The sequence below is a fragment of the Haliotis cracherodii genome, unplaced genomic scaffold, assembly GCF_022045235.1.
Source record: "Haliotis cracherodii isolate W230 unplaced genomic scaffold, xgHalCrac1.p SCAF_12, whole genome shotgun sequence".
NCBI classification, from domain to species: domain Eukaryota; kingdom Metazoa; phylum Mollusca; class Gastropoda; order Lepetellida; family Haliotidae; genus Haliotis; species Haliotis cracherodii.
The window spans coordinates 5,876,133-5,900,661 of record NW_027266267.1 but is presented as its reverse complement, the minus strand read 5'-3'; the positions used below and the strand labels follow the sequence as shown (position 1 = coordinate 5,900,661).

At 45.7% G+C, this 24,529-nt stretch overlaps 2 protein-coding genes across 2 annotated transcripts in view; both read left to right on the top strand.

The window, feature by feature from the left end:
• The first annotated feature begins 1,929 nt into the window (after positions 1-1,929).
• LOC139457468 (scavenger receptor cysteine-rich domain-containing protein DMBT1-like) overlaps positions 1,930-24,529 on the top strand; it is a 23,514-nt gene continuing 914 nt past the window's right edge. Inside the window, exons 1-8 of the mRNA XM_071238857.1 lie at positions 1,930-2,067; positions 4,466-4,798; positions 7,712-7,878; positions 10,635-10,776; positions 12,422-12,754; positions 12,926-13,092; positions 13,679-13,820; positions 17,300-17,631. Of these exons, the coding sequence (XP_071094958.1) occupies positions 2,043-2,067; positions 4,466-4,798; positions 7,712-7,878; positions 10,635-10,776; positions 12,422-12,754; positions 12,926-13,092; positions 13,679-13,820; positions 17,300-17,355 (1,365 nt within the window). The 5' untranslated portion in view covers positions 1,930-2,042 and the 3' untranslated portion in view covers positions 17,356-17,631. The remainder of the gene's footprint in view (positions 2,068-4,465; positions 4,799-7,711; positions 7,879-10,634; positions 10,777-12,421; positions 12,755-12,925; positions 13,093-13,678; positions 13,821-17,299; positions 17,632-24,529) is intronic.
• Positions 17,457-24,529, top strand: part of LOC139456942 (uncharacterized) — a 25,313-nt gene continuing 18,240 nt past the window's right edge. Inside the window, exons 1-4 of the mRNA XM_071238409.1 lie at positions 17,457-17,631; positions 20,984-20,996; positions 21,236-21,733; positions 22,119-23,200. Coding sequence (XP_071094510.1) covers positions 17,457-17,631; positions 20,984-20,996; positions 21,236-21,733; positions 22,119-23,200 — 1,768 coding nt within the window. The remainder of the gene's footprint in view (positions 17,632-20,983; positions 20,997-21,235; positions 21,734-22,118; positions 23,201-24,529) is intronic.

Below are 24,529 nucleotides of genomic sequence, written 5' to 3'. Positions count from 1 at the left end.
AATAATGACACGAGGAAATGTATACTGCACATCACTAACTACAACACTGTCGGCATTGCCAGTGAAGAGCTCACCTCTAAAGTGAAATTCACTGGCAATATCACATCCTCTGGGACAGGGCTGATGCGGTTTATCATCACTGACGTACGTTGGGAAGACAAGGGCCGGTACGCGTGTTACAGAGGCTCGAAGGCTGTGAGGGGTTCTTGGATATCCAACTGTGGACAAGACCTGGATTTGCTTTGTGAGAGTTTGCAGAGTAAGTCTTGTATTTTTGCAATCCATATGGTTGAAATGTGGAGTTTTGAAGCTGCCACTTATTAGCATGCGTCATAATGATAGTACAAAACTGACAACTTGTTTCACGCGCTTGGGAAACCATGAATCCTGACACAAGTGTCCTGCTATTCACATATGAATGTGTTGGTCTACATTATCTTTGCCCTCTGTGTTAAAGACACGTAAGTGCATATGTGCTCGATCTGTCTTATAATAAGGGGCGGTCGGGTAGCCTAGCGGTTAAAGCGTTCGCTCGTCACGCCGAAGACCCGGGATCGATTCCCGACATGGGTACAGTGTGTGATGCCCATTTCTGGTGTCCCCCGCCGTGATATTGCTGGAATATTGCTAAAAGCGGCGTAAAACCATACTCACTCACTCACTGTCTTATTATAGGGCTCCGCTAGTCGGAGGTTCGAATCCTTAATTCTCCGTGATTACTTCTGCCTCAATAACTGGTGAGTGTGCTCCAGGTTGTGGTGGTCACTACAGCACAGTGTCAGGGTCACTTACCTCCCCTAACTACCCTGGCAACTTCACACTCACCTACGACCAGAGATGCGTCTACACCATTGATGCTGGAGCAACTCTAGTTACGCTGGTGTTTCAAGATTTAATTACACCACACCAGCTTAACAATGTCAAGGTAAATTAGCTTAGCTGGAAATACAGGTACGTCTATATCACATGAAAATGATTCATAAATATGTCATTAATGTTTGAGTGAGTGAGTTTGGTTCAATGCTGCTGTGAACAGAGCACTAGTATTATTGAGGGGGCACGGATGGCCCTGTCGTCTAAGGCAATATGAATCCCGGTTCACCCTGATTATGTTTCGAGGTTTGTCAGCACCTTACACGTTGTCGAGGGTTTCCAAAAGTGGTAAGCGTCAGACTTCGGATTTGTCACCTCCATCAATCTGAAACAACGTTATATAAATGGAATACTGTTCAAATGACCGTTAAACCCACTCACTCACCCACTCACTCACCCACTCACTCACCCATTCACTCTTAATGAGTAGAGAATCTCTCACTGGCGTGGGGCGGTCGGGTAGCCTAGTGGTTAAAACGTTCGCTCGTCACGCCGAAGACTCGGGTTCGATTCCCGACATGGGTACAATGTGTGAAGCCCATTTCTGGTGTCCCCCGCCCTGATATTGCTGGAATATTGCTAAAAGCGGCGTAAAACCAAACTCACTCCATCCTGAGCACACAATGTCATTTAGAAAGTGGTGAAACGTAAGAAATGTTTTATTTGGGATAACACTTTCATTTTTGTGGCTGAGTGGGTTTGACCGCTGACTTTGTGTGCTGGCGATTAGGATCCTCACTCAACCCCCCAAAACATTTGTACGACAATCTGTTCTTTACTAAGAAAGAGTTAACCCCAATATAACATTTGTTCTACTTATTCATCATTTGCACCTTGCTAACAGTAAATTCTAAAATATATTCTGGTAACCATCGGTTCCAGTATATACTGAACAGTTAGGAGTCATGACTATTGTTGTGGATATTCTAATGACATCGTGTGCTCAGTCATCACTGCAAGACTGTGTCCTGATTTTTTTTATTATCTCTCACCTGTGTTCAGTATATGTTGCTTACCTTTGACCCCGGAGTATCAACAAAGTTGTTACTTATTTCTAGGTATACGACATATCAAATAAACTCCTGGTTCAGTTATATTCGAACAGAGAAGGGTACATCCTTCAGTCGTCCGCGTACTACCGTGTTGTCTTCAGTGGTGACGATACACAGATGGGTTTCAAGGCTACATGGACAGGTATGTAAAAGTTACCATCAATACGATTGGTGGATGTGAGTGGGGTACATGTGTGGGTGCGGATGTCAGTGAGGGTGTGATTGGTGGCTTGGGGTAGGGCATTGGTGTAGGGTCGGGTAGGGTGTGATTGGTGGCTTGGGGTAGGGCATCGGTGTAGGGTCGGGTAGGGTGTGATTGGTGGCTTGGGGTAGGGCATTGGTGTAGGGTCGGGTAGGGTGTGATTGGTGGGTGGAGGTAGGGCATTGGTGTGGGGGTCGGGTAGGGTGTGATTGGTTAGTGGGAGTGGGGCATTGGTGCGGGTGTCGGGTAGGGTGTGATTGGTTGGTGGGAGTGGGGCATTGGTGCAGGTGTCGGGTAGGGTGTGATTGGTTGGTGGGAGTGGGTCATTGGTGCAGGTGTCGGGTAGGGTGTGATTGGTTGGTGGGAGTGGGGCATTGGTGCGGGTGTCGGGTAGGGTGTGATTGGTTGGTGGGAGTGGGGCATTGGTGCGGGTGTCGGGTAGGATGTGATTGGTTGGTGGGAGTGGGGCATTGGTGCGGGTGTCGGGTAGGATGTGATTGGTTGGTGGGAGTGGGGCATTGGTGCGGGTGTCGGGTAGGGTGTGATTGGTTGGTGGGAGTGGGGCATTGGTGCGGGTGTCGGGTAGGGTGTGATTGGTTGGTGGGAGTGGGGCATTGGTGCGGGTGTCGGGTAGGGTGTGATTGGTTGGTGGGAGTGGGGCATAGGTGCGGGTGTCGGGTAGGGTGTGATTGGTTGGTGGGAGTGGGGCATTGGTGCGGGTGTCGGGTAGGGTGTGATTGTTGGGTGAGAGTAGGGAGTTGGGTGTGGGTGTGGTTGTGGCTGGGGATGGGTGTGGATGTGGGTGTGGGTGTTGTTGGGGATGTGGGTGTGGGTGTGGGTGTGGATGTAGATGTTGTTGTGGTTGGGGATGTGGGTGTGGGTGTGGGTGTGGGTGTGGGTGTGGATGTAGATGTGGGTGTGGGTATGGGTATGGGTGTGGGTGTGGGTGTGGGTGTAGGTCTGGTTGTTGTTGTGGTTGTGGGTGTGGATGTGGGTGTGGTTGTGGTTGTGGGTGTGGGTGTGAATGTGGATGTGGGTGTGGGTGTGGGTGTGGGTGTGGGTGTAGGTCTGGTTGTTGTTGTGGTTGTGGGTGTGGATGTGGGTGTGGTTGTGGTTGTGGGTGTGGGTGTGAATGTGGTTGTGGTTGTGGTTGTGGTTGTGGGTGTGGGTGTGGTTGTGGTTGTGGGTGTGGATGTGGATGTGGGTGTGGGTGTGGGTGTGGGTGTGGGTGTAGGTCTGGGTGTGGGTGTAGGTCTGGTTGTGGTTGTGGTTGTGGGTGTGGATGTGGTTGTGGTTGTTGGTGTGGGTGTGGGTGTGGTTGTGGGTGTGGTTGTGGTTGTGGGTGTGGGTGTGGGTGTGGGTGTGGGTGTGGTTGTGGGTGTGGATGTAGGTGTTGTTGTGGGTGTGGGTGTGGATGTGGTTGTGGTTGTGGGTGTGGATGTGGTTGTGGTTGTGGGTGTGGGTGTGGGTGTGGTTGTGGGTGTGGGTGTGGTTGTGGTTGTGGGTGTGGTTGTGGTTGTGGTTGTGGTTGTGGTTGTGGGTGTGGGTGTGGTTGTGGGTGTGGATGTGGTTGTGGTTGTGGGTGTGGATGTGGTTGTGGTTGTGGGTGTGGGTGTGGGTGTGGTTGTGGGTGTGGGTGTGGTTGTGGTTGTGGGTGTGGTTGTGGTTGTGGTTGTGGTTGTGGTTGTGGGTGTGGGTGTGGTTGTGGGTGTGGATGTAGGTGTTGTTGTGGGTGTGGGTGTGGTTGTGGTTGTGGGTGTGGGTGTGGTTGTGGGTGTGGATGTAGGTGTTGTTGTGGGTGTGGGTGTGGGTGTGGATGTGGGTGTGGGTGTGGGTGTAGGTCTGGTTGAGGTTGTGGTTGTGGGTGTGGATGTAGATGTGGGTGTGGGTATGGGTGTGGGTGTGGGTGTGGTTGTGGTTGTGGTTGTGGTTGTGGTTGTGGTTGTGGGTGTGGATATGGGTGTGGGTGTGGGTGTGGTTGTGGTTGTGGTTGTGGTTGTGGGTGTGGATATGGATGTGGGTGTGGGTGTGGGTATGGTTGTGGTTGTGGTTGTTGGTGTGGTTGTGGTTGTGGTTGTGGTTGTGTCTGTGGATGTGGGTGTGGGTGTGGTTGTGGTTGTGGTTGTGTTTGTGGATGTAGGTGTAGATGATTTACGTTAGTGACGAACACTTAGACAAACTCTTTGAAAGAAAGAGCAGTTAAGTTTCTTTTCGCAACACATGTAGGATGTCCTGTCCACCATTATTTAAAAAAATAAACACACACACAAAAAAAACATGTTTGTCGAGTATCCCCACCCCCCACCCAAACATTCATGTATCTGAATCTGCGTTCCAGTGACCACAACTGAACATGCGAGATACGGGGGTTACGCTACCCTGTCCTGGACTCTGACCCAGCCTGGAATCAGAGAGTTCACCGTGTGGAACAGCCGTTCAGGGGAATACATACTGCACATCACGAACTACAACCATGTCAGGGTTGTCAGGGAGAAGATGGCGTCCAGGATACAGTTCACCGGGAGTATTACACCGTCGGGCACGGGGCTGTTGCGGTTTGTCATCCATGACGTCACTGCTGCAGATGCAGGCCAGTACGAGTGTTACAGAGGCTCCATGAGTTCACGAGGAGCCAGGATCCCTGACTGTGGACAGGAGGTGGTTGTCCTGGGTAGGAGCTAATTAGGAATACAAGCTATATTTTGTAATCTTCTTACTGGTCTGTACATAACCAAATATCTAAACATTAATTAATTTCTAATAAGCGTGAAATGATTAAATTCGCATCAAAGATTTTTTTTTTTCCAGAAGGTACTTTGAATAAATAACTAATGATGCTAATGTCTTGGTCCCACTCCCCGGGGGCGTTTTCACTGATTGGCTTGTGTTTTTTAAAAACTGTTGTTTGAAATCAATCAACAACATTCAAATATAATATAAACATGTCGGACTTGAAAATAATACACAAATATTTAAAGTAAATATAAAATTGTGGATAACATGTGTTATAATATAAACTAATTACCTACTCATGATAGTTTTCTCACTGTAAAAAATAACATTCAAGTTGAAATAGGTTAAAATTCCATAAATTGAATAATTACGAATTACGTGTCCCATGAAATAAAACCATGCTATAGTTACGACTCAATAAAGAAATGGTTTCTTTCTTCAGCGTCCCAAAGAACTAAAATGGACAAAGGCTTCAAAATTGTATCATAATAGTATTTCTTTAAATGTTGAGCAACATTTTTTCACTTGCATCAATCAGATGAATGCAGGAATTTCAGGGTTAATAAACATGTTTATTACAGCCACATCCAGTAAACGGCAGCTCATGTGTATTGTAGAGCTATATTACCTTTCCTACGTTCTGTGCAAATCCAGACAATATATGGTTTCAATGTTGACAAATGTGTAAGAACAGATTGTTTGTTTGTTTGCTTGTTGTTTAACGCCGCACTCGGAAATATTCCAGCTATATGACGGCGGTCTCTAAATAATCGAGTCTGGACCAGTGATTGACATCATGAGCATCGATCCACGCAATTGGGATCGATGACATGCATCAACCAAGTCAGCGAGCCTGACCACCCGATCCCGTTTGTCGTCTTTTACGACAAGCATAGTCACCTTTTACGGCAAGCATGGGTTGCTGAAGACCTATTCTACCCCGGGATCTTCACAGGTCCACACCAGTTTGAAATTCATAGCGACTACTTACGATAACACAGGTACCAAAGCTGCAGTAAAGCACTACGAAGTTATGGCCCTTTTCTGTATAGCGTGCACATGTGTACTTACCCATCTGGGGTGTTTTTATGTCATAGATGAAATTCCATTTTCATCAAATATTGCAGGTGATAATTAATATCAACTATGTAACGTCATTTAAGACGATACATATCCTATTTATATATCATCATGTCTTTCAGACGTCAGACAAAGGTTTGGCCATTCACAGCTCGTGTATCGCTGTCAGAAGGCATTTTCGTTGCAAAATGCATCAATCTATGTAGGATTATGAGCGACAACAATTACTCTTGGACAACAATCGGCACTGTCTGGTGTTCGATTTGTTAATGTCTAATATTTGCAATTTATCTTTCAACATATTCGGAAACTCGTTATATGCGTGATGGAGGTGGAAGTCTCACAGAAGGCTCCTTTTACAAACCTGAAAACAATAAGTGAGTGTGAGTGAGTTGGGTTTAACAGTATTCCAGTTATATCCAGCTTAATGTAGTTGGAAAGCCCGAAGTGACGCAGGTCTCAGACGTTAACCACTTCCGTGAAACCCACGAGCACGGGTATGGTGCTGACAAACCTAGAAACATAATCGTGGCGAACCGGGATTCGAACCCCAAATCATAGGTTTCTGGCGTGCCCAAGCGACGCAACTCTGCACAGCGAATCGCGGCGCCTTAGACGACTGGGCCACCCGTGCCCCTTAAAACAATGAAGGAGTGACAAGAACAAATGTAGGTTCTGATAGATTTATCCACCTAAACTAGACAAAACACACAAGGGAAACCGACTCATCTGTTTCCTATTCAGGACGACAAAAAAAACACTAATGTTATATTTGGGATAACACTTTCTTAGTAAAGTACAGATTCTAGTACTTTTTTGGTTTGAGTCCCGTCCGGGATTCGAACCCACACCTGCCAGGTTGAGGCACCTAATCGTCACCGAGGCTTCCACAAATAGCATGTTTTTTTGTAACTTGTGGAAGCCTCGGTGGCTGAGTGGGTTACATCGCTGACTTTGTGTGCTGGCGATTAGGTGCCTCACCCTGGCAGGTGTGGGTTCGAATCCCGGACGGGACTAAAGTGTTATCCCAAATATAACATTAGTTACATTTGACCACTTTCTAAATGGCATTGTGTATTTAAAAAAAACACTCCACAAGATTGTATGACAAGAGGGATGACTTCAACATTTCAATAGTCAACTTTCTCTTTATGTCGAGCAATATTCCAGTAGCTCCAGTCTTTGGCGTCTACATTTCATAATTGTTAATGTACAATCGAGAATGCTACAAAGATGTCAAAGAGTGCCATAAGACGCTTTAAACGTTGGGGGTTTAAAGCATACAAGGCATTAGTAAAGACTTGGAAGAGTCCACAGCAGGTGGTTCCGTTATTGAATAGGACCGCCTCCGTGGTCTAGTGGTAGAGCGTCCGCCCGGAGAGCGGAAGGTCCGGGGTTCGATCCCCGACCGCGTCATACCAAAAGACGTTTAAAAGATGGTACTTCTCTGTCTGGCGCTCGGCATTAAGGGGATAAAACAAGGCCTGGTCGGCTCGGAGTCAGTATACTGTGTCTGAGTGGGGTATTCATGTTAAACTGCGATATGGTATCTCAGTGAGCTAGCACTATAAATCGGCATCAGTCCGGACTAGGACAAGCAGCCACACACACACTTGCATGTACGTAGCTATATAAGTGCAATAATCTTGGACGCGGCGTTAAACCCCATTCCACCTCACACCTTATTGAATATTCTTTTGCGGCGTTAAACAACATTCAACCGTTCATGTTTCGATCGCCTCTATGTTCATCTTGCTTTGTTCTTGCTCAGGTTGCGGTTGGCATTACAACACGCCTGCAGGATCCTTCACCTCCCCCAACTACCCAGACGACTATAACAGCAGTCTGTCATGCATCTACACCATTGACACTGGATCTACATTAGTGACGCTAGTGTTTGAGGACTTTCTCACTGAGAGATTCAATGACTTTGTACAGGTAGGTGACCTCATTGTGACCTGCCTTGACCTTATGAACGTAGTGACAAAGTGAACAGCGCGTCATTTTTGTCCGCACACTTCCATACAAACGATTTGATCTCTGGCATAGATAGATAGATATTCTTTATTTCTTCTAGTTGATTGAAGATGAAAATATGAAGATATAATTATGTTATATGTTTAACATGAATTAGGGGTATATTTACACATGTTCATAGACATACAATTTTTTTAGCAGGTATCGTCATTTCCTTATGAAGCGGCTTACATTAATTATTACTCCTGCCCAACACATATCTTTCTAGTTCCATAATACATTCTGTTGAACATCCACATGAGGGGTGTAATGGGGAATGTCTGTGTATGGCGTACCCAGACATTCGTACACCATGAGAGGTGTTATGGGGAATGTCGTGGATGGCGTACCCAGACATTCGTACACCATGAGAGGTGTTATGGGGAATGTCTGTGTATGGCGTACCCAGACATTCGTACATCATGAGAGGTGTAATGGGGAATGTCTGTGTATGGCGTACCCAGACATTCGTACACCATGAGAGGTGTAATGGGGAATATCTGTGTATGGCGTACCCAGACATTCGTACACCATGAGAGGTGTAATGGGGAATATCTGTGTATGGCGTGCCCAGACATTCGTACACCATGAGAGGTGTAATGGGGAGTGTCTGTGTATGGCGTGCCCAGACATTCGTACACCATGAGAGGTGTAATGGGGAGTGTCTGTGTATGGCGTACCCAGACATTCGTACACCATGAGAGGTGTAATGGGGAGTGTCTGTGTGTGGCGTACCCAGACATTCGTACACCATGAGAGGTGTAATGGGGAATGTCTGTGTATGGCGTACCCAGACATTCGTACACCATGAGAGGTGTAATGGGGATGTCTGTGTATGGCGTACCCAGACATTCGTACATCATGAGAGGTGTAATGGGGAGTGTCTGTGTATGGCGTACCCAGACATTCGTACACCATGAGAGGTGTAATGGGGAGTGTCTGTGTGTGGCGTACCCAGACATTCGTACACCATGAGAGGTGTAATGGGCAATGTCTGTGTATGGCGTACCCAGACATTCGTACACCATGAGAGGTGTAATGGGGATGTCTGTGTATGGCGTACCCAGACATTCGTACATCATGAGAGGTGTAATGGGGAATGTCTGTGTATGGCGTACCCAGACATTCGTACACCATGAGAGGTGTTATGGGGAATGTCTTGGATGGCGTACCCAGACATTCGTACATCATGAGAGGTGTAATGGGGAGTGTCTGTGTGTGGCGTACCCAGACATTCGTACACCATGAGAGGTGTAATGGGGAATGTCTGTGTATGGCGTACCCAGACATTCGTACACCATGGGAGGTGTAATGGGGATGTCTGTGTATGGCGTACCCAGACATTCGTACATCATGAGAGGTGTAATGGGGAGTGTCTGTGTATGGCGTACCCAGACATTCGTACACCATGAGAGGTGTAATGGGGAGTGTCTGTGTGTGGCGTACCCAGACATTCGTACACCATGAGAGGTGTAATGGGCAATGTCTGTGTATGGCGTACCCAGACATTCGTACACCATGAGAGGTGTAATGGGGATGTCTGTGTATGGCGTACCCAGACATTCGTACATCATGAGAGGTGTAATGGGGAATGTCTGTGTATGGCGTACCCAGACATTCGTACACCATGAGAGGTGTTATGGGGAATGTCTTGGATGGCGTACCCAGACATTCGTACATCATGAGAGGTGTAATGGGGAGTGTCTGTGTGTGGCGTACCCAGACATTCGTACACCATGAGAGGTGTAATGGGGAATGTCTGTGTATGGCGTACCCAGACATTCGTACACCATGAGAGGTGTAATGGGGAGTGTCTGTGTGTGGCGTACCCAGACATGCGTACACCATGAGAGGTGTAATGGGGAGTGTCTGTGTATGGCGTACCCAGACATTCGTACATCATGAGAGGTGTAATGGGGAATGTCTGTGTATGGCGTACCCAGACATTCGTACACCATGAGAGGTGTAATGGGGAATGTCTGTGTTTGGCGTACCCAGACATTCGTACACCATGAGAGGTGTAATGGGGAATGTCTGTGTATGGCGTACCCAGACATTCGTACACCATGAGAGGTGTAATGGGGATGTCTGTGTATGGTGTACCCAGACATTCGTACACCATGAGAGGTGTAATGGGGAATGTCTGTGTATGGCGTACCCAGACATTCGTACATCATGAGAGGTGTAATGGGGAATGTCTGTGTATGGCGTACCCAGACATGCGTACACCATGAGAGGTGTGATCCTCACGTGGGAGGACAGCATTGAGTCCAGCAGGTCTTTACAACTTTAAACCCACGAACATGTGCATGGTGTTTGCAATGATCATCATTGGTGCGAATGCAGGATTTATGGCCACTCGTGTCAGTTCATGTCGCGATTAAAGGACACTGCACTTCGAATTGCTGCCTGCATATATACTGAACCGCAAAAAAAACGTTACCCAAATTTGTCATTTAAACATCTGGGTATTTTTTGTCAAAGTTTCTAAAATTTATCATTAACTTGTCCGGAAAAATGAAATTTGATGATAAAAAATCAAAGCAGATGACAATCAAACCGATCGCCCAAACGCATCACGACTACGGCCATGGTAACCTGATACACGTAATGCAGATCGAATAACATTTATTCGTCATTGAATTGCCTTGATGTTTCTACGATGTATGTGCCATTAGGTCTACGATGCCTCCCAAAATCTTCTGGCACATCTCCATAACAAAAGAAGTGGGTACGTACTTCAGTCTGCCACCTACTACCGCGTCAACTTCACCACAGATAGCTATGGTACACGAAAGGGCTTCAAAGCGACATGGGCTGGTATGTAGACACACAATACAATGGAAGGAACTCTCATATTGTAAACGCTTCAGTTACGAGGCAGAGTCGGATATTGCTATTGAGTGGGTTTTTCCGTCTGGAAACGTATTATTCAACTATCTGTACTAAAATTTAGATTACAACGATATTTCATCGAAAATTACACTTCTCAATTTTATATAACCATTGGATAAAGGATGGATAACCTCCAATATGTCCTGATAAATTGGAAACTATGTTCCAGTGACGACAATAGAACATGCCAGACATGGAGGCTATTTAACCTTTAACTTTATATTTCTTTATGCTTATAAACATTATGTAAATCTTAAAATCTTTATTTAAGAAATAAAAAAAAAATTTAAAAAAAAAAAAAAAAAATGTAAATCTTTATGTACATTTTGTGGGTAGACTGCAGTATTTGGGTCCCCACTTCGGAACGAACGTTTTTACGTGTTTACGGAAGTTATCGAATGAAAAACGTTCCACGCATGCGCAGTTCGTTATTTACGGTCGAAGCGAGAGGATTTATTGGCCGCCATTTTTCTACCGAACGCTCTCTGCAGTTCAGTATTTTCTTACTCAGACAGCACACGGGAGGTTCAAGGGGGGTTTGTCCCCCCTTGTCGAAATATTGAAGTAAAAAGGGGGGTAAAGGGGGGTCACACACCCCGTTTTTCAAATAAATCGCACGACGGTAAGTTCATTCGTATACGTATACTTCACGTCACTAACTACAACACTGTCAGCATTGCCAGTGAAGAGTTCAAATCTAGATTGAAGTTGAACAATATATTTTGTTGGGCGGACAACACAGGGGGGTTCAAGGCAGGTACAACCCCACCTTTAAGACATTTTAAAAGGAAAATACCGGGGGTAAAGGGGGAGGATCCCCCTTTTTCAAATAAATCGCACTATGGTATAACTTCATTCATGAAAGCATGTGACTTTTCATAGGAAAATGATCATCGATAGATACTTTCTCATTCTAACAAATCATTTGAAACGTTGAATTCGTATCCATCTAGACCTAGTTCAATTTCTTTTTCTGCTTCTTTTTCCCTAAGTTTATAAATGTAAACACGGCTTGTGAACTTAGAAACTGATCAATTGAACAACTGGAATATTTCTTTTCTGATAATGTTTTGAACAAAATAATTGTCATACATTCCCGCATTCGTCTCATACCTATGCAAAGATGTCTTCACTGTACGCCAAGTCGACTCTGTTTTATTTGTACAAGCCACACTTTATGAATTTACAAGTTATGAACGAAGTTGCTTTCGTAGTAACGAGTCCATATAAGGAAAGTCACATGATCAGACACGTGACGTCTAACGTCATTTATGTCCCGCCCATAAACAATACGAAGTCGGCAGTACCATAATTCGGCTTCACTTTCTATCGTAAAACTATCGTTTTAGACCATACTTTTCACGTCTAGCTCATATTTGGGGTTCTTTTTGCTAAAAAATGGCTCCTAGCGGATTTTGGCACGCTTCCGCGTGTGCGCTTATATATAAGCGAAGATGCCGAAGGCAGCTTTTTACTTACGGAAACCCCCGAAGTGGGGACCCATATACTGCAGTTGACCCCATTTTGTAAACGTATACACGTAAAAGTAAATGTGTGACATTTTTTCTAGTGACTACAACTGAACATGCCAGACATGGGGGCTATGCCACGCTGTCGTGGAATCTACCACAGCCTGGAATCAGAGAATTCACCGTGTGGAATAATGACACGAAGAAACGTATACTTCACGTCACTAACTACAACACTGTCAGCATTGCCAGTGAAGAGTTCAAATCTAGATTGAAATTCATTGGCAAAATCACATCCTCTGGGACAGGACTGATGCGGTTTATCATCACTGATGTACGCTTGGAAGACAAGGGCCGGTACGCGTGTTACACAGGCTCGAGGTCTTCAACCGGGTCCGGTATATCTAACTGTGGACAGCAGTTACATGTGGCGGGTACGAGTACAATCTCGACTATCCGCTGCAACAGCTTATACTGTGCGCATTGGGCTAGTAATGATAAGAATGTTTACATTTTGTTTCATTCTTTATTGAAATTGTATCAAAAATACGAAAATTGCAATTGTTGACGACATTGATGGCATTTAATATGAGCTTCCTCTCCAGGCTGTGGTGGGTACTTTAACACACCCTCGGGTACAATCACCTCCCCCAACTACCCCGGCAGATATGGCAACTACCGGACATGCGTCTACATCGTTGACGCGGGATCAACGCTAGTTACGCTGGTGTTTGAAGATTTCCTTACATACAACGATGAAGATTATGTCACGGTTGGTGCATATATGAATCCCTTGTTCAAGTTAAAATGTTCGTGAGGATCTGGGGTAGGGTGTGTCTCCAGCACTTGCTTGTGGTAAGAGGGGTCTAACGGGACGGGACCATTGCTATATAATGTCTTATAATATCCCAGGGATTTTACTTGATGTCCTGGGTATTTTATTAATATAACTTTCCGTTCAGATTGTAACATGTAATGAAATGTAAAATCAAATGACTAATGTTTTCTTTATATTCCCGAGGATCGAACACGCAACCTTCATATCTGTAGCCCAGTGAGTGTACCACAAAGTTACAGAGGGGTTGATAAGGCATAATGTTTTTTAGAATGTCCTTTTCAACATCCGTACGCAAGCAACAGATATTTTACGCGCGTTTCCTAAGGTTCATGGAAAGTATGTTCGAAACATATAAATGTTGATAAATGTTGTTTTGAGTTTCTTTTTTCGGTTTATAAGTATGGAAAAACACTTTCCCTCGGTTTTGGTAGACAGAGCATGCCCTTGGGGTCTATGTACCAAAGCCTCGTAAGCGTGTTTTCTCCAATAAGTCCTAACTTGCCTTTGTCTGCGCGTCTAGGTACATGATGGCTATGGTAATCGCCTGGCGCATCTCACTGGAAACAGAAAAGGGTACATTGTTCAGTCTGCCTCCTACTACCGTGTTTACTTCAATACCATCAAACTTGACAAAGGGGATGGATTCAAAGCCACATGGTCAGGTTAGTAAGTCTACACACGTGTCATGGTGAAGATGTTTATAGGAGAGAGTCGTTATAGCCAGCTGTCAATCGCATGAGACGGCATCCGATGTGTGGTGGTTAGAGCCTCTGTCATAAGATCGCCTCGTGGTGTAGTGGTTAGAGCGTCTGTCATGAGGTCGCCTCCATGGTGTGGTGGTTAGAGCGTCTGCCATGAGATCGCCTCCATGGTGTGGTGGTTAGAGCGTCTGCCATGAGATCGCCTCGTGGTGTAGTGGTTAGAGTGTCTGTCATGGGGTCGCCTCGTGGTGTGGTGGTTAGAGAGTCTGTCATGGGGTCGCCTCGTGGTGTGGTGGTTAGAGCGTCTGTCATGAGATCGCCTCGTTGTGTGGTGGTTAGAGCGTCTGTCATGAGATCACCTCCATGACGTGGTGGTTAGAGCGTCTGTCATGAGATCGCCTCGTGGTGTGGTGGTTAGAGCGTCTGTCATGAGATCGCCTCGTGGTGTGGTAGTTAGAGCGTCTGTCATGAGATCGCCTCGTGGTGTGGTAGTTAGAGCGTCTGCCATGAGATCGCCTTGTGGTGTGTTGGGTAGAGCGTCTGCCATGAGATCGCCTCGTGGTGTAGTGGTTAGAGCGTCTGTCATGGGGTCGCCTCGTGGTGTGGTAGTTAGAGCGTCTGTCATGGGGTCGCCTCGTGGTGTGGTAGTTAGAGCGTCTGCCATGAGGTCGCCTCGTGGTGTGGTAGTTAGAGCGTCTGCCATGAGATCGCCTCGTGGTGTGGTGGTTAGAGCGTCTGTCATGAGATCGCCTCGTGGTGTAGTGGTTAGAGCCTCTGTCATGAGATCACCTCCATGGTGTGGTAGTTAGAGCGTCTGCCATGAGATCACCTCCATGGTGTGGTAGTTAGAGCGTCTGTCATGGGGTCGCCTCGTGGTGTAGTGGGTAGAGCGTCTGCCATGAGATCGCCTCGTGGTGTAGTGGTTAGAGCCTCTGTCATGAGATCACCTCCATGGTGTGGTAGTTAGAGCGTCTGTCATGAGATCACCTCCATGGTGTGGTAGTTAGAGCGTCTGTCATGGGGTCGCCTCGTGGTGTGGTGGTTAGAGCGTCTGCCATGAGGTCGCCTCGTGGTGTGGTAGTTAGAGCGTCTGTCATGAGATCACCTCCATGGTGTGGTAGTTAGAGCGTCTACCATGAGGTCGCCTCGTGGTGTGGTAGTTAGAGCCTCTGTCATGAGATCACCTCCATGGTGTGGTAGTTAGAGCGTCTGTCATGAGATCACCTCCATGGTGTGGTAGTTAGAGCGTCTGTCATGGGGTCGCCTCGTGGTGTGGTGGTTAGAGCGTCTGCCATGAGGTCGCCTCGTGGTGTGGTAGTTAGAGCGTCTGTCATGAGATCACCTCCATGGTGTGGTAGTTAGAGCGTCTGTCATGGGGTCGCCTCGTGGTGTGGTAGTTAGAGCGTCTGTCATGAGATCGCCTAGTGGTGTGTTGGTTAGAGCCTCTGTCATGAGATCGCCTCGTGGTGTGGTAGTTAGAGCGTCTGTCATGGGGTCGCCTCGTGGTGTGGTAGTTAGAGCGTCTGTCATGAGATCGCCTAGTGGTGTGTTGGTTAGAGCGTCTGTCATGAGATCGCCTCGTGGTGTGGTAGTTAGAGCATCTGTCATGAGGTCGCCTCGTGGTGTGGTAGTTAGAGCGTCTGTCATGAGATCGCCTAGTGGTGTGTTGGTTAGAGCGTCTGTCATGAGATCGCCTTGTGGTGTAGTGGTTAGAGCGTCTACCATGAGATCGCCTTGTGGTGTAGTGTTTAGAGCCTCTGTCATGAGATCACCTCCATGGTGTGGTAGTTAGAGCGTCTGTCATGAGGTCGCCTCGTGGTGTGGTAGTTAGAGCGTCTGTATGAGATCGCCTAGTGGTGTGGTAGTTAGAGCGTCTGTCATGAGATCGCCTCGTGGTGTGGTAGTTAGAGCGTCTGTCATGAGATCGCCTCGTGGTGTGGTAGTTAGAGCGTCTGTCATGAGATCGCCTCGTGGTGTGGTAGTTAGAGCGTCTGTCATGAGATCGCCTCGTGGTGTGGTAGTTAGAGCCTCTGTCATGAGATCGCCTCGTGGTGTGGTAGTTAGAGCGTCTGTCATGAGATCGCCTCGTGGTGTGGTAGTTAGAGCGTCTGTCATGAGATCGCCTCGTGGTGTGGTAGTTAGAGCGTCTGTCATGAGATCGCCTCGTGGTGTGGTAGTTAGAGCGTCTGTCATGAGATCGCCTCGTGGTGTGGTAGTTAGAGCGTCTGTCATGAGATCGCCTCGTGGTGTGGTAGTTAGAGCCTCTGTATGAGATCGCCTCGTGGTGTGGTAGTTAGAGCGTCTGTCATGAGATCACCTCGTGGTGTGGTAGTTAGAGCGTCTGTCATGAGGTCGCCTCGTGGTGTGGTAGTTAGAGCGTCTGTCATGAGATCGCCTCGTGGTGTGGTAGTTAGAGCGTCTGTCATGAGATCGCCTGGTGGTGTGGTAGTTAGAGCGTCTGTCATGAGATCACCTCCATGGTGTGGTAGTTAGAGCGTCTGTCATGGGGTCGCCTCGTGGTGTGGTAGTTAGAGCGTCTGTCATGAGATCGCCTCGTGGTGTGGTAGTTAGAGCGTCTGTCATGGGGTCGCCTCGTGGTGTGGTAGTTAGAGCGTCTGTCATGAGATCGCCTGGTGGTGTGGTAGTTAGAGCGTCTGTCATGAGGTCGCCTTGTGGTGTGGTAGTTAGAGCCTCTGTATGAGATCGCCTCGTGGTGTGGTAGTTAGAGCGTCTGTCATGAGGTCGCCTCGTGGTGTGGTAGTTAGAGCGTCTGTCATGAGATCGCCTCGTGGTGTGGTAGTTAGAGCGTCTGTATGAGATCGCCTCTTTGTGTAGTGGTTACGGTGTCTGACACAAGTACTGAACTTGACGATCTCGAGCGAGCGCTTTCATAAATGATATAGTTACCGCCTACGATACTGCTACTTTTTATTGTTTTATGTAATTGCAAGAAATAACACATGACCGTTGCAATTACTTCGGAATCCGTGTTTTAGTTTTTGTTTCAGTTCCAGTGATTCTTGGAACACTTACGTCACGGTGGTACCATGACGAAACATGAGGTGTATTGTATTATACAGCAGGAATTGTATGAATGAATTGTATATTGATAACTCACCCGTTGACAAACATGAAAACAAGACAAACATGGCTACAAGTTATTTAGCACTATATCTTAAGTACATGGGTTCACTCAAACGAAGTCTTTATACGCGGTTACTAGAGATAAAACGTCTTAGTAAGAGAATAAACAGTCTAGAGTATCCTTTATATCTCATCTTTGAGCGAAGAGGGCCTTTTATTGAATCCCTGTGTTTCAGTGAGCACAACTTAAAATGCCAGGTATTCGAGTCGCATATGGAAATATGGCCAAGATTTAGATACACGGATTTACCAACAGCTTAAATATGTCCTGACGTCCCACGTTTCCAATGTTCCAGTGACCACAACTGAACATGCCAGATACGGGGGTACGCTACCCTGTCCTGGAATCTGACCCAGCCCGGAATCAGAGAGTTCACCGTGTGGAACAGCCGGTCAGGGGAATACATACTGCACATCACGAACTACAACAATGTCAGGGCTGTCAGGGAGAAGATGGCGTCCAGGATACAGTTCACCGGGAGTATTACACCGTCGGGCACGGGGCTGTTGCGGTTTGTCATCCATGACGTCACTGCTGCAGATGCAGGCCAGTACGAGTGTTACAGAGGCTCCATGAGTTCACGAGGAGCCAGGATCCCTGACTGTGGACAGGAGCTGGCTGTTCTGGGTAGGAGCTTATTACCTAGCTGGCTTTAAGTTCCCCTCTTGTCCATTCTCTCACCTATCAGTGCTAATGTCAGCGCCAATCATCTGTTGGCTTCCTTTGTTAGCTTCTATCACTTGTGACCGCCTCCTAAATGCGGCGTAAAACAACACTCACCCATGCATGGCTTTAAAACACGCTATAGACTGCCTCCGTGGTCTAGTGGTAGAGCGTCTGCCCGGAGAGCGGAAGGTCCGGGGTTCGATCCCCGACCTCGTCATACCAAAAGACGTTAAAAGATGGTACTTGTTGTTACCCTGTCTGGCGCTCGGCATTAAGGGGCTAAAACAAGGACTGGTCGGCTCGGAGTCACTATACTGTGTCTGAGTGGGGTATTCATGTTAAACTGCGGCATGGTATCTCAGTGAGCTAGCACTATAAATCGATATCAGTCCGGACTAGTACAAGCAGCCACACACACACACGTGCATACACGTCGCTATATAAGTGCAATAATCTTAGACTCGACGTTAAACCCAATTTCACTTCACCTCTATCCTTTGTTATTTTCCATATTTTGTTATCTTATTAATTTAGTTGCCCATACATGTACATATATATGGTCTCTGCCTCCCGATGAAGGAGTAAGCATATACTCCGAAACGTTGTGTTCCTCGTGATAAAGAAGTTGACGTCCATATATTCTCTTCCTTATGTGTATCACTTCTAAATGCCCTTCAAATGCAGGAATACAAGTTTTTACTATGTTGGCAAGTCTTCGTTCTTGAAGATTCTTATTCCAAAGTTATTAAGAGGAGCATATTCCCTCACACAGTAGGAGCATATTCTCCATGTTTCATGACATGAGTAGTACGGGACGATGTGGTACGTGACCCTAGAATATCATGGACTATTCTGCTGAGGCAATCTGGGCACATCATTTTTAAACAAAAACTAAATGCACAACCCAAAGTACAGTCCATCACATACTGGACAGTTTATCATAGACAGTTTTATCATAACATAGACAGTTTTATCATAACATAGACAGTTTTTTCATAACAAAAACAGTTATATCATAACAAAGACAGTTATATCATAACAAAGACAGTTATATCATAACAAAGACAGTTTTATCATAACAAAGACAGTTATATCATAACATAGACAGTTTTATCATAACAAAGACAGTTATATCATAACAAAGACAGTGGTATTATAGCATAGACGACCCGTGAAGATTCCGGGGTAGAATAGGTCTTCAGCAACCCATGCTTGCAGTAAAAGGCGACTATGCGTGTCGTAAAAGGCGACTAACGGGATCGGGTGGTCAGGCTCGCTGACTTGGTTGATGCATGTCATCGATCCCAATTGCGTGGATCGATGCTCATGATATCAATCACTGGATTGTCTGGTCCAGATTCGATTATTTACAGACCGCCGTCATATAGCTTGAATATTGCTGAGTGCGGCGTTAAACAACAAACCAACCATAGCATAGACAGTTTTATTATAACATAGACAGTTATATCATAACAAAGACAGTTCTATCATAACATAGACAGTTTTAGCATAGCATAGACAGTTTTATCATAACAAAGACAGTTTTATCATAACATAGACAGTTTTATCATAGCATAGACAGTTTCATCATAACATAGACAGTGTTATCATAACAAAGACAGTTTTATCATAACATAGACAGTTTTATCATAGCATAGACAGTTTTATCATAACAAAGACAGTTTTATCATATCATGGACAGTTTTATCATAGCATAGACAGTTTTATCATAGCATAGACAGTTGTATCATAGCATAGAGAGTTTTATCATAGCATAGACAGTTTTATCATAGCATAGACAGTTTTATCATAACATAGACCGATTTTTCATAGCATAGACAGTTTTATCAAATAATGGGAGGCGGTGGGATAGCTTAGTGGTGAAAGCGCTCGCTGGTCACACCGAAGACCCGGGTTTGATTCCACAAATGGGTACTTGTGTGAAGCCCATTCCTGGTGTCCCTCGCCGTGATATTGCTGAAAGCGGCGTAAAACCATACTCACTCACTCGCTATCATAGTATGGACAGTTTCAGTGCCAATAAACCAATACGATAAACGTGGTATCATAACCTGAAAAATTAGCAAACGAGGTCACCTTACAGGAACTACATGCAAGCTCCTTATATCGACGCAATGACGTTTTTCGCAACAAACTATTGAGTATCGATCCCTAAATGATTGCATAGGGTATCCCAGTGTGTCACCCTGTTTCTGAAGACAAGTATTGCTTCAGGTTCATTTGTACAATAATATACATAGGGCAGATCACTCAAACAGTGTACTAATACAATTTCACTAAAGCATCTTCACTGAATGAGGTGAGGTGAGGTGAAATTGGGTTTAACGTCGCGTCCAAGATTATTGCACTTATATAGTGACGTGCATGTACGTGTGTGTGTGTGTGTGTGGCTGCTTGTACTAGTCCGGACTGATGCCGATTTATAGTGCTAGCTCACTGAGATACCATGCCGCAGTTTAACATGAATACCCCACTCAGACACAGTATACTGACTCCGAGCCGACCAGTCCTTGTTTTAGCCTCTTAATGCCGAGCGCCAGACAGGGTAACAACAAGTCTTTTACCATCTTTTACCGTCTTTTGGTATGACGCGGCCGGGGTTCGAACTCCGGGCGGACCCTCTACCACAAGACCACGGAGGCGGTCTCTTCACTGAGTGGGAAAACATCTAAAACATGAATTATTGTAGGAATAATATGATATAGACTGTATTTCCTCTGTGTGTTTCTGTGTTGTAAATGTCAAATATTAGGATTAAACATATGAGGGTGAGTGAGTGAGTTGGATTTAACGCCGCTTTTAACAGTATTCCAGTTAAATCACGGCGTGTCAGCTTAATGTGGGAGGAAATCCCGAAATGATGCAGATCTCAGACGTTTACTACTTCGGTGACAACAGGTACTAGATAACAAGTAGCATACAGATAATTGGATGAAGCCAAATGTACAGTAAGAATAACAAAAAGCACACAGGTAGTGAAGTACGAGGGTAGTTAAGCCAAATGTCCAGTAAGGGGATGAATTAAAAGGATTAAACAGTTGTGAATCTATATCGAAACGTCGCTAAAATAAACCAGAAGTTGTTATCCATAAAACCGTACGTTTTCTTTCTTACTCACCCATTTCGAGAATGCTTATCAAACAGTAACCATGGTAACCTGAACTCAAGCACTTCGTCAACAGCATGAGTTGTCCAGTTGACATTGTATGACACTCTTGATACTGATGGCATGACGTATCCTAGTTATATGAACTGCAATGAAATGCTGCTGTCTGGTTTAGTTGTGATTCAGGCTCAGAATATATGTAGGTCCTCAGCATCCGCAGCTGGCGCTCACAGCGACTAAATGGACCAAGTGGTCAAGCTCGGTGATTTGGTTGATGGCGTGTCCTTGACCCCGACGATGTGGATCGTTGGTTACAACATCAATCACGGAATTGTCAAGTTCACTTGAGATAATTTACAGTCAGTCACCGTACAGCTGGAATATTGGGGAGTACGGCGTTAAACAACAACCATTCAACAATGATGAGTCGTCCTATAGCTGGGATATTGGGGAGTACGTCGATAAACAACAACCATTCAACAATGATGAGTCGTCCTATAGCTGTGGTATTGGGGAGTACGTCGATAAACAACAACCATTCAACAATGATGAGTCGTCCTATAGCTGGGATATTGGGGAGTACGTCGTTAAACAACAACCATTCAACAATGATGAGTCGTCCTATAGCTGGGATATTGGGGTGTACGTCGATAAACAACAACCATTCAACAATGATGAGCCGTCGCACCGCTGGGGTATTGGAGAGTACGTCGTTAAACAACAACCATTCAACAATGATGAGCCGTCGCACAGTTGGAATATTGGGGAGTGCGTCGATAAACAACAACCATTCAACAATGATGAGCCGTCGCACCGCTGGGGTATTGGGGAGTACGGCGTTAAACAACAACCATTCAACAATGATGAGCCGTCGCACCGCTGGAATATTGGGGAGTACGGCGTTAAACAACAACCATTCAACAATGATGAGCCGTCGTACAGCTGGAATATTGGGGAGTACTGCGTTAAACAAAACCATTCAACAATGATGAGCCGTCGTACAGTTGGAATATTGGGGAGTACGTCGTTAAACAACAACCATTCAACAATGATGAGCCGTCGCACCGCAGGAATATTGGGGAGTACGTCGTTAAACAACAACCATTCAACAATGATGAGCCGTCGCACAGCTGGAATATTGGGGAGTGCGTCGATAAACAACAACCATTCAACAATGATGAGCCGTCGCACCGCTGGAATATTGGGGAGTACGTCGTTAAACAACAACCATTCAACAATGATGAGTCGTCGTACAGCTGGAATATTGGGGAGTACGTCGTTAAACAAAACTATTCAACAATGATGAGCCGTCGCACCGCAGGAATATTGGGGAGTATGTCGTTAAACAACAACCATTCAACAATGATGAGCCGTCGTACCGCTGGAATATTGTGGAGTACGTCGTTAAACAACAACCATTCAACAATGATGAGCCGTCGTACCGCTGGAATATTGTGGAGTACGGCGTTAAACAACAACCATTCAACAATGATGAGTCGTCCTATAGCTGGGATATTGGGGAGTACGTCGATAAACAACAACCATTCAACAATGATGAGTCGTCCTATAGCTGGGGTATTGGGGAGTACGTCGATAAACAACAACCATTCAACAATGATGAGTCGTCCTATAGCTGGGATATTGGGGAGTACGTCGTTAAACAACAACCATTCAACAATGATGAGTCGTCCTATAGCTGGGATATTGGGGTGTACGTCGATAAACAACAACCATTCAACAATGATGAGCCGTCGCACCGCAGGAATATTGGGGAGTACGTCGTTAAACAACAACCATTCAACATTGATGAGCCGTCGCACAGCTGGAATATTGGGGAGTGCGTCGATAAACAACAACCATTCAACAATGATGAGCCGTCGCACAGTTGGAATATTGGGGAGTGCGTCGATAAACAACAACCATTCAACAATGATGAGCCGTCGCACCGCTGGGGTATTGGGGAGTACGGCGTTAAACAACAACCATTCAACAATGATGAGCCGTCGCACAGCTGGGGTATTGGGGAGTACGTCGTTAAACAACAACCATTCAACAATGATGAGCCGTCGCACCGCTGGAATATTGTGGAGTACGTCGTTAACCAACAACCATTCAACAATGATGAGCCGTCGCACCGCTGGAATATTTGGGAGTACGTCGTTAAACAACAACCATTCAACAATGATGAGCCGTCGCACCGCTGGAATATTGGGGAGTACGTCGTTAAACAACAACCATTCAACAATGATGAGCCGTCGTACAGCTGGAATATTGGGGAGTACGGCGTTAAACAACAACCATTCAACAATGATGAGCCGTCGTACAGCTGGAATATTGGGGAGTACTGCGTTAAACAAAACCATTCAACAATGATGAGCCGTCGCACCGCAGGAATATTGGGGAGTACGTCGTTAAACAACAACCATTCAACAATGATGAGCCGTCGCACAGCTGGAATATTGGGGAGTGCGTCGATAAACAACAACCATTCAACAATGATGAGCCGTCGCACCGCTGGAATATTGGGGAGTACGGCGTTAAACAACAACCATTCAACAATGATGAGTCGTCGTACAGCTGGAATATTGGGGAGTACTGCGTTAAACAAAACTATTCAACAATGATGAGCCGTCGCACCGCAGGAATATTGGGGAGTATGTCGTTAAACAACAACCATTCAACAATGATGAGCCGTCGTACCGCTGGAATATTGTGGAGTACGTCGTTAAACAACAACCATTCAACAATGATGAGCCGTCGTACCGCTGGAATATTGTGGAGTACGGCGTTAAACAACAACCATTCAACAATGATGAGCCGTCGTACAGCTGGAATATTGGGGAGTACGGCGATAAACAACAACCATTCAACAATGATGACGTAGTGGCTGTTGGTCGTCATGCAGATGGTCAATGTTTCACTCGGTCTGTACAATGTAGAAAGCCATTGTCTATCCCAGATCCGCATATACCACGTGACATATGATAATTAGCGACAAACATATATTGATAGATGAATGTTTTATTTTAACACCATTTTTAACGGTTATATTACGCTGTGTAGGAGGAAACCCCGAAGTAATGAGGATCTTAGGCTTCTGCTTTGAAGAAACTGGGGTTCGGTACTGACATTCCTCGAAATATATTCGGGGCAAACGGTGATTCGAAATTCGAGCCCACGATCATGGGAAACTAGCGCACCAAAGGGACTCAACTCTGCACAGCTAATTGCGGCGCCTTCCGATTCATTTTCACCTGGCTATAGTTATCAGCAATCATATTACATGAGAATGTTGATGTTATGATGTGAAAGTTATCGGTATTTGGTATGGAAACGACTGATCTAGCTTTGTACAAGATTTATGAAAGAAAACCAATTTTAGCTTGTACTGTCGGTAGTTCAAGGTGAGGTGAAATGTTTATTGATCTGCCCTGAATTAGACAAGGAAAGTTAAGAAACCAGCTACGGTGGAGGTTTCTTTGTTTGTTTGTTTGTTTGTTTGTTTGTTTGTTTGTTTGTTTGTTTGTTGTTTAATGCCGCAATATCCCGGCTTTATGACGGCGGTCTATAAACAATCGCGTCTTGACCAGACAATTCAGTTGTTGACATCATGAGCATCGGTCAACACAATTGAGATCGATGACATGCATCAACCACGTCAGCGAGCCTGACCACCCGATCCCGTTAGTCGCCTTTTATGACAAGCATAGTCGCCTTCTAGGCAAGTATGGG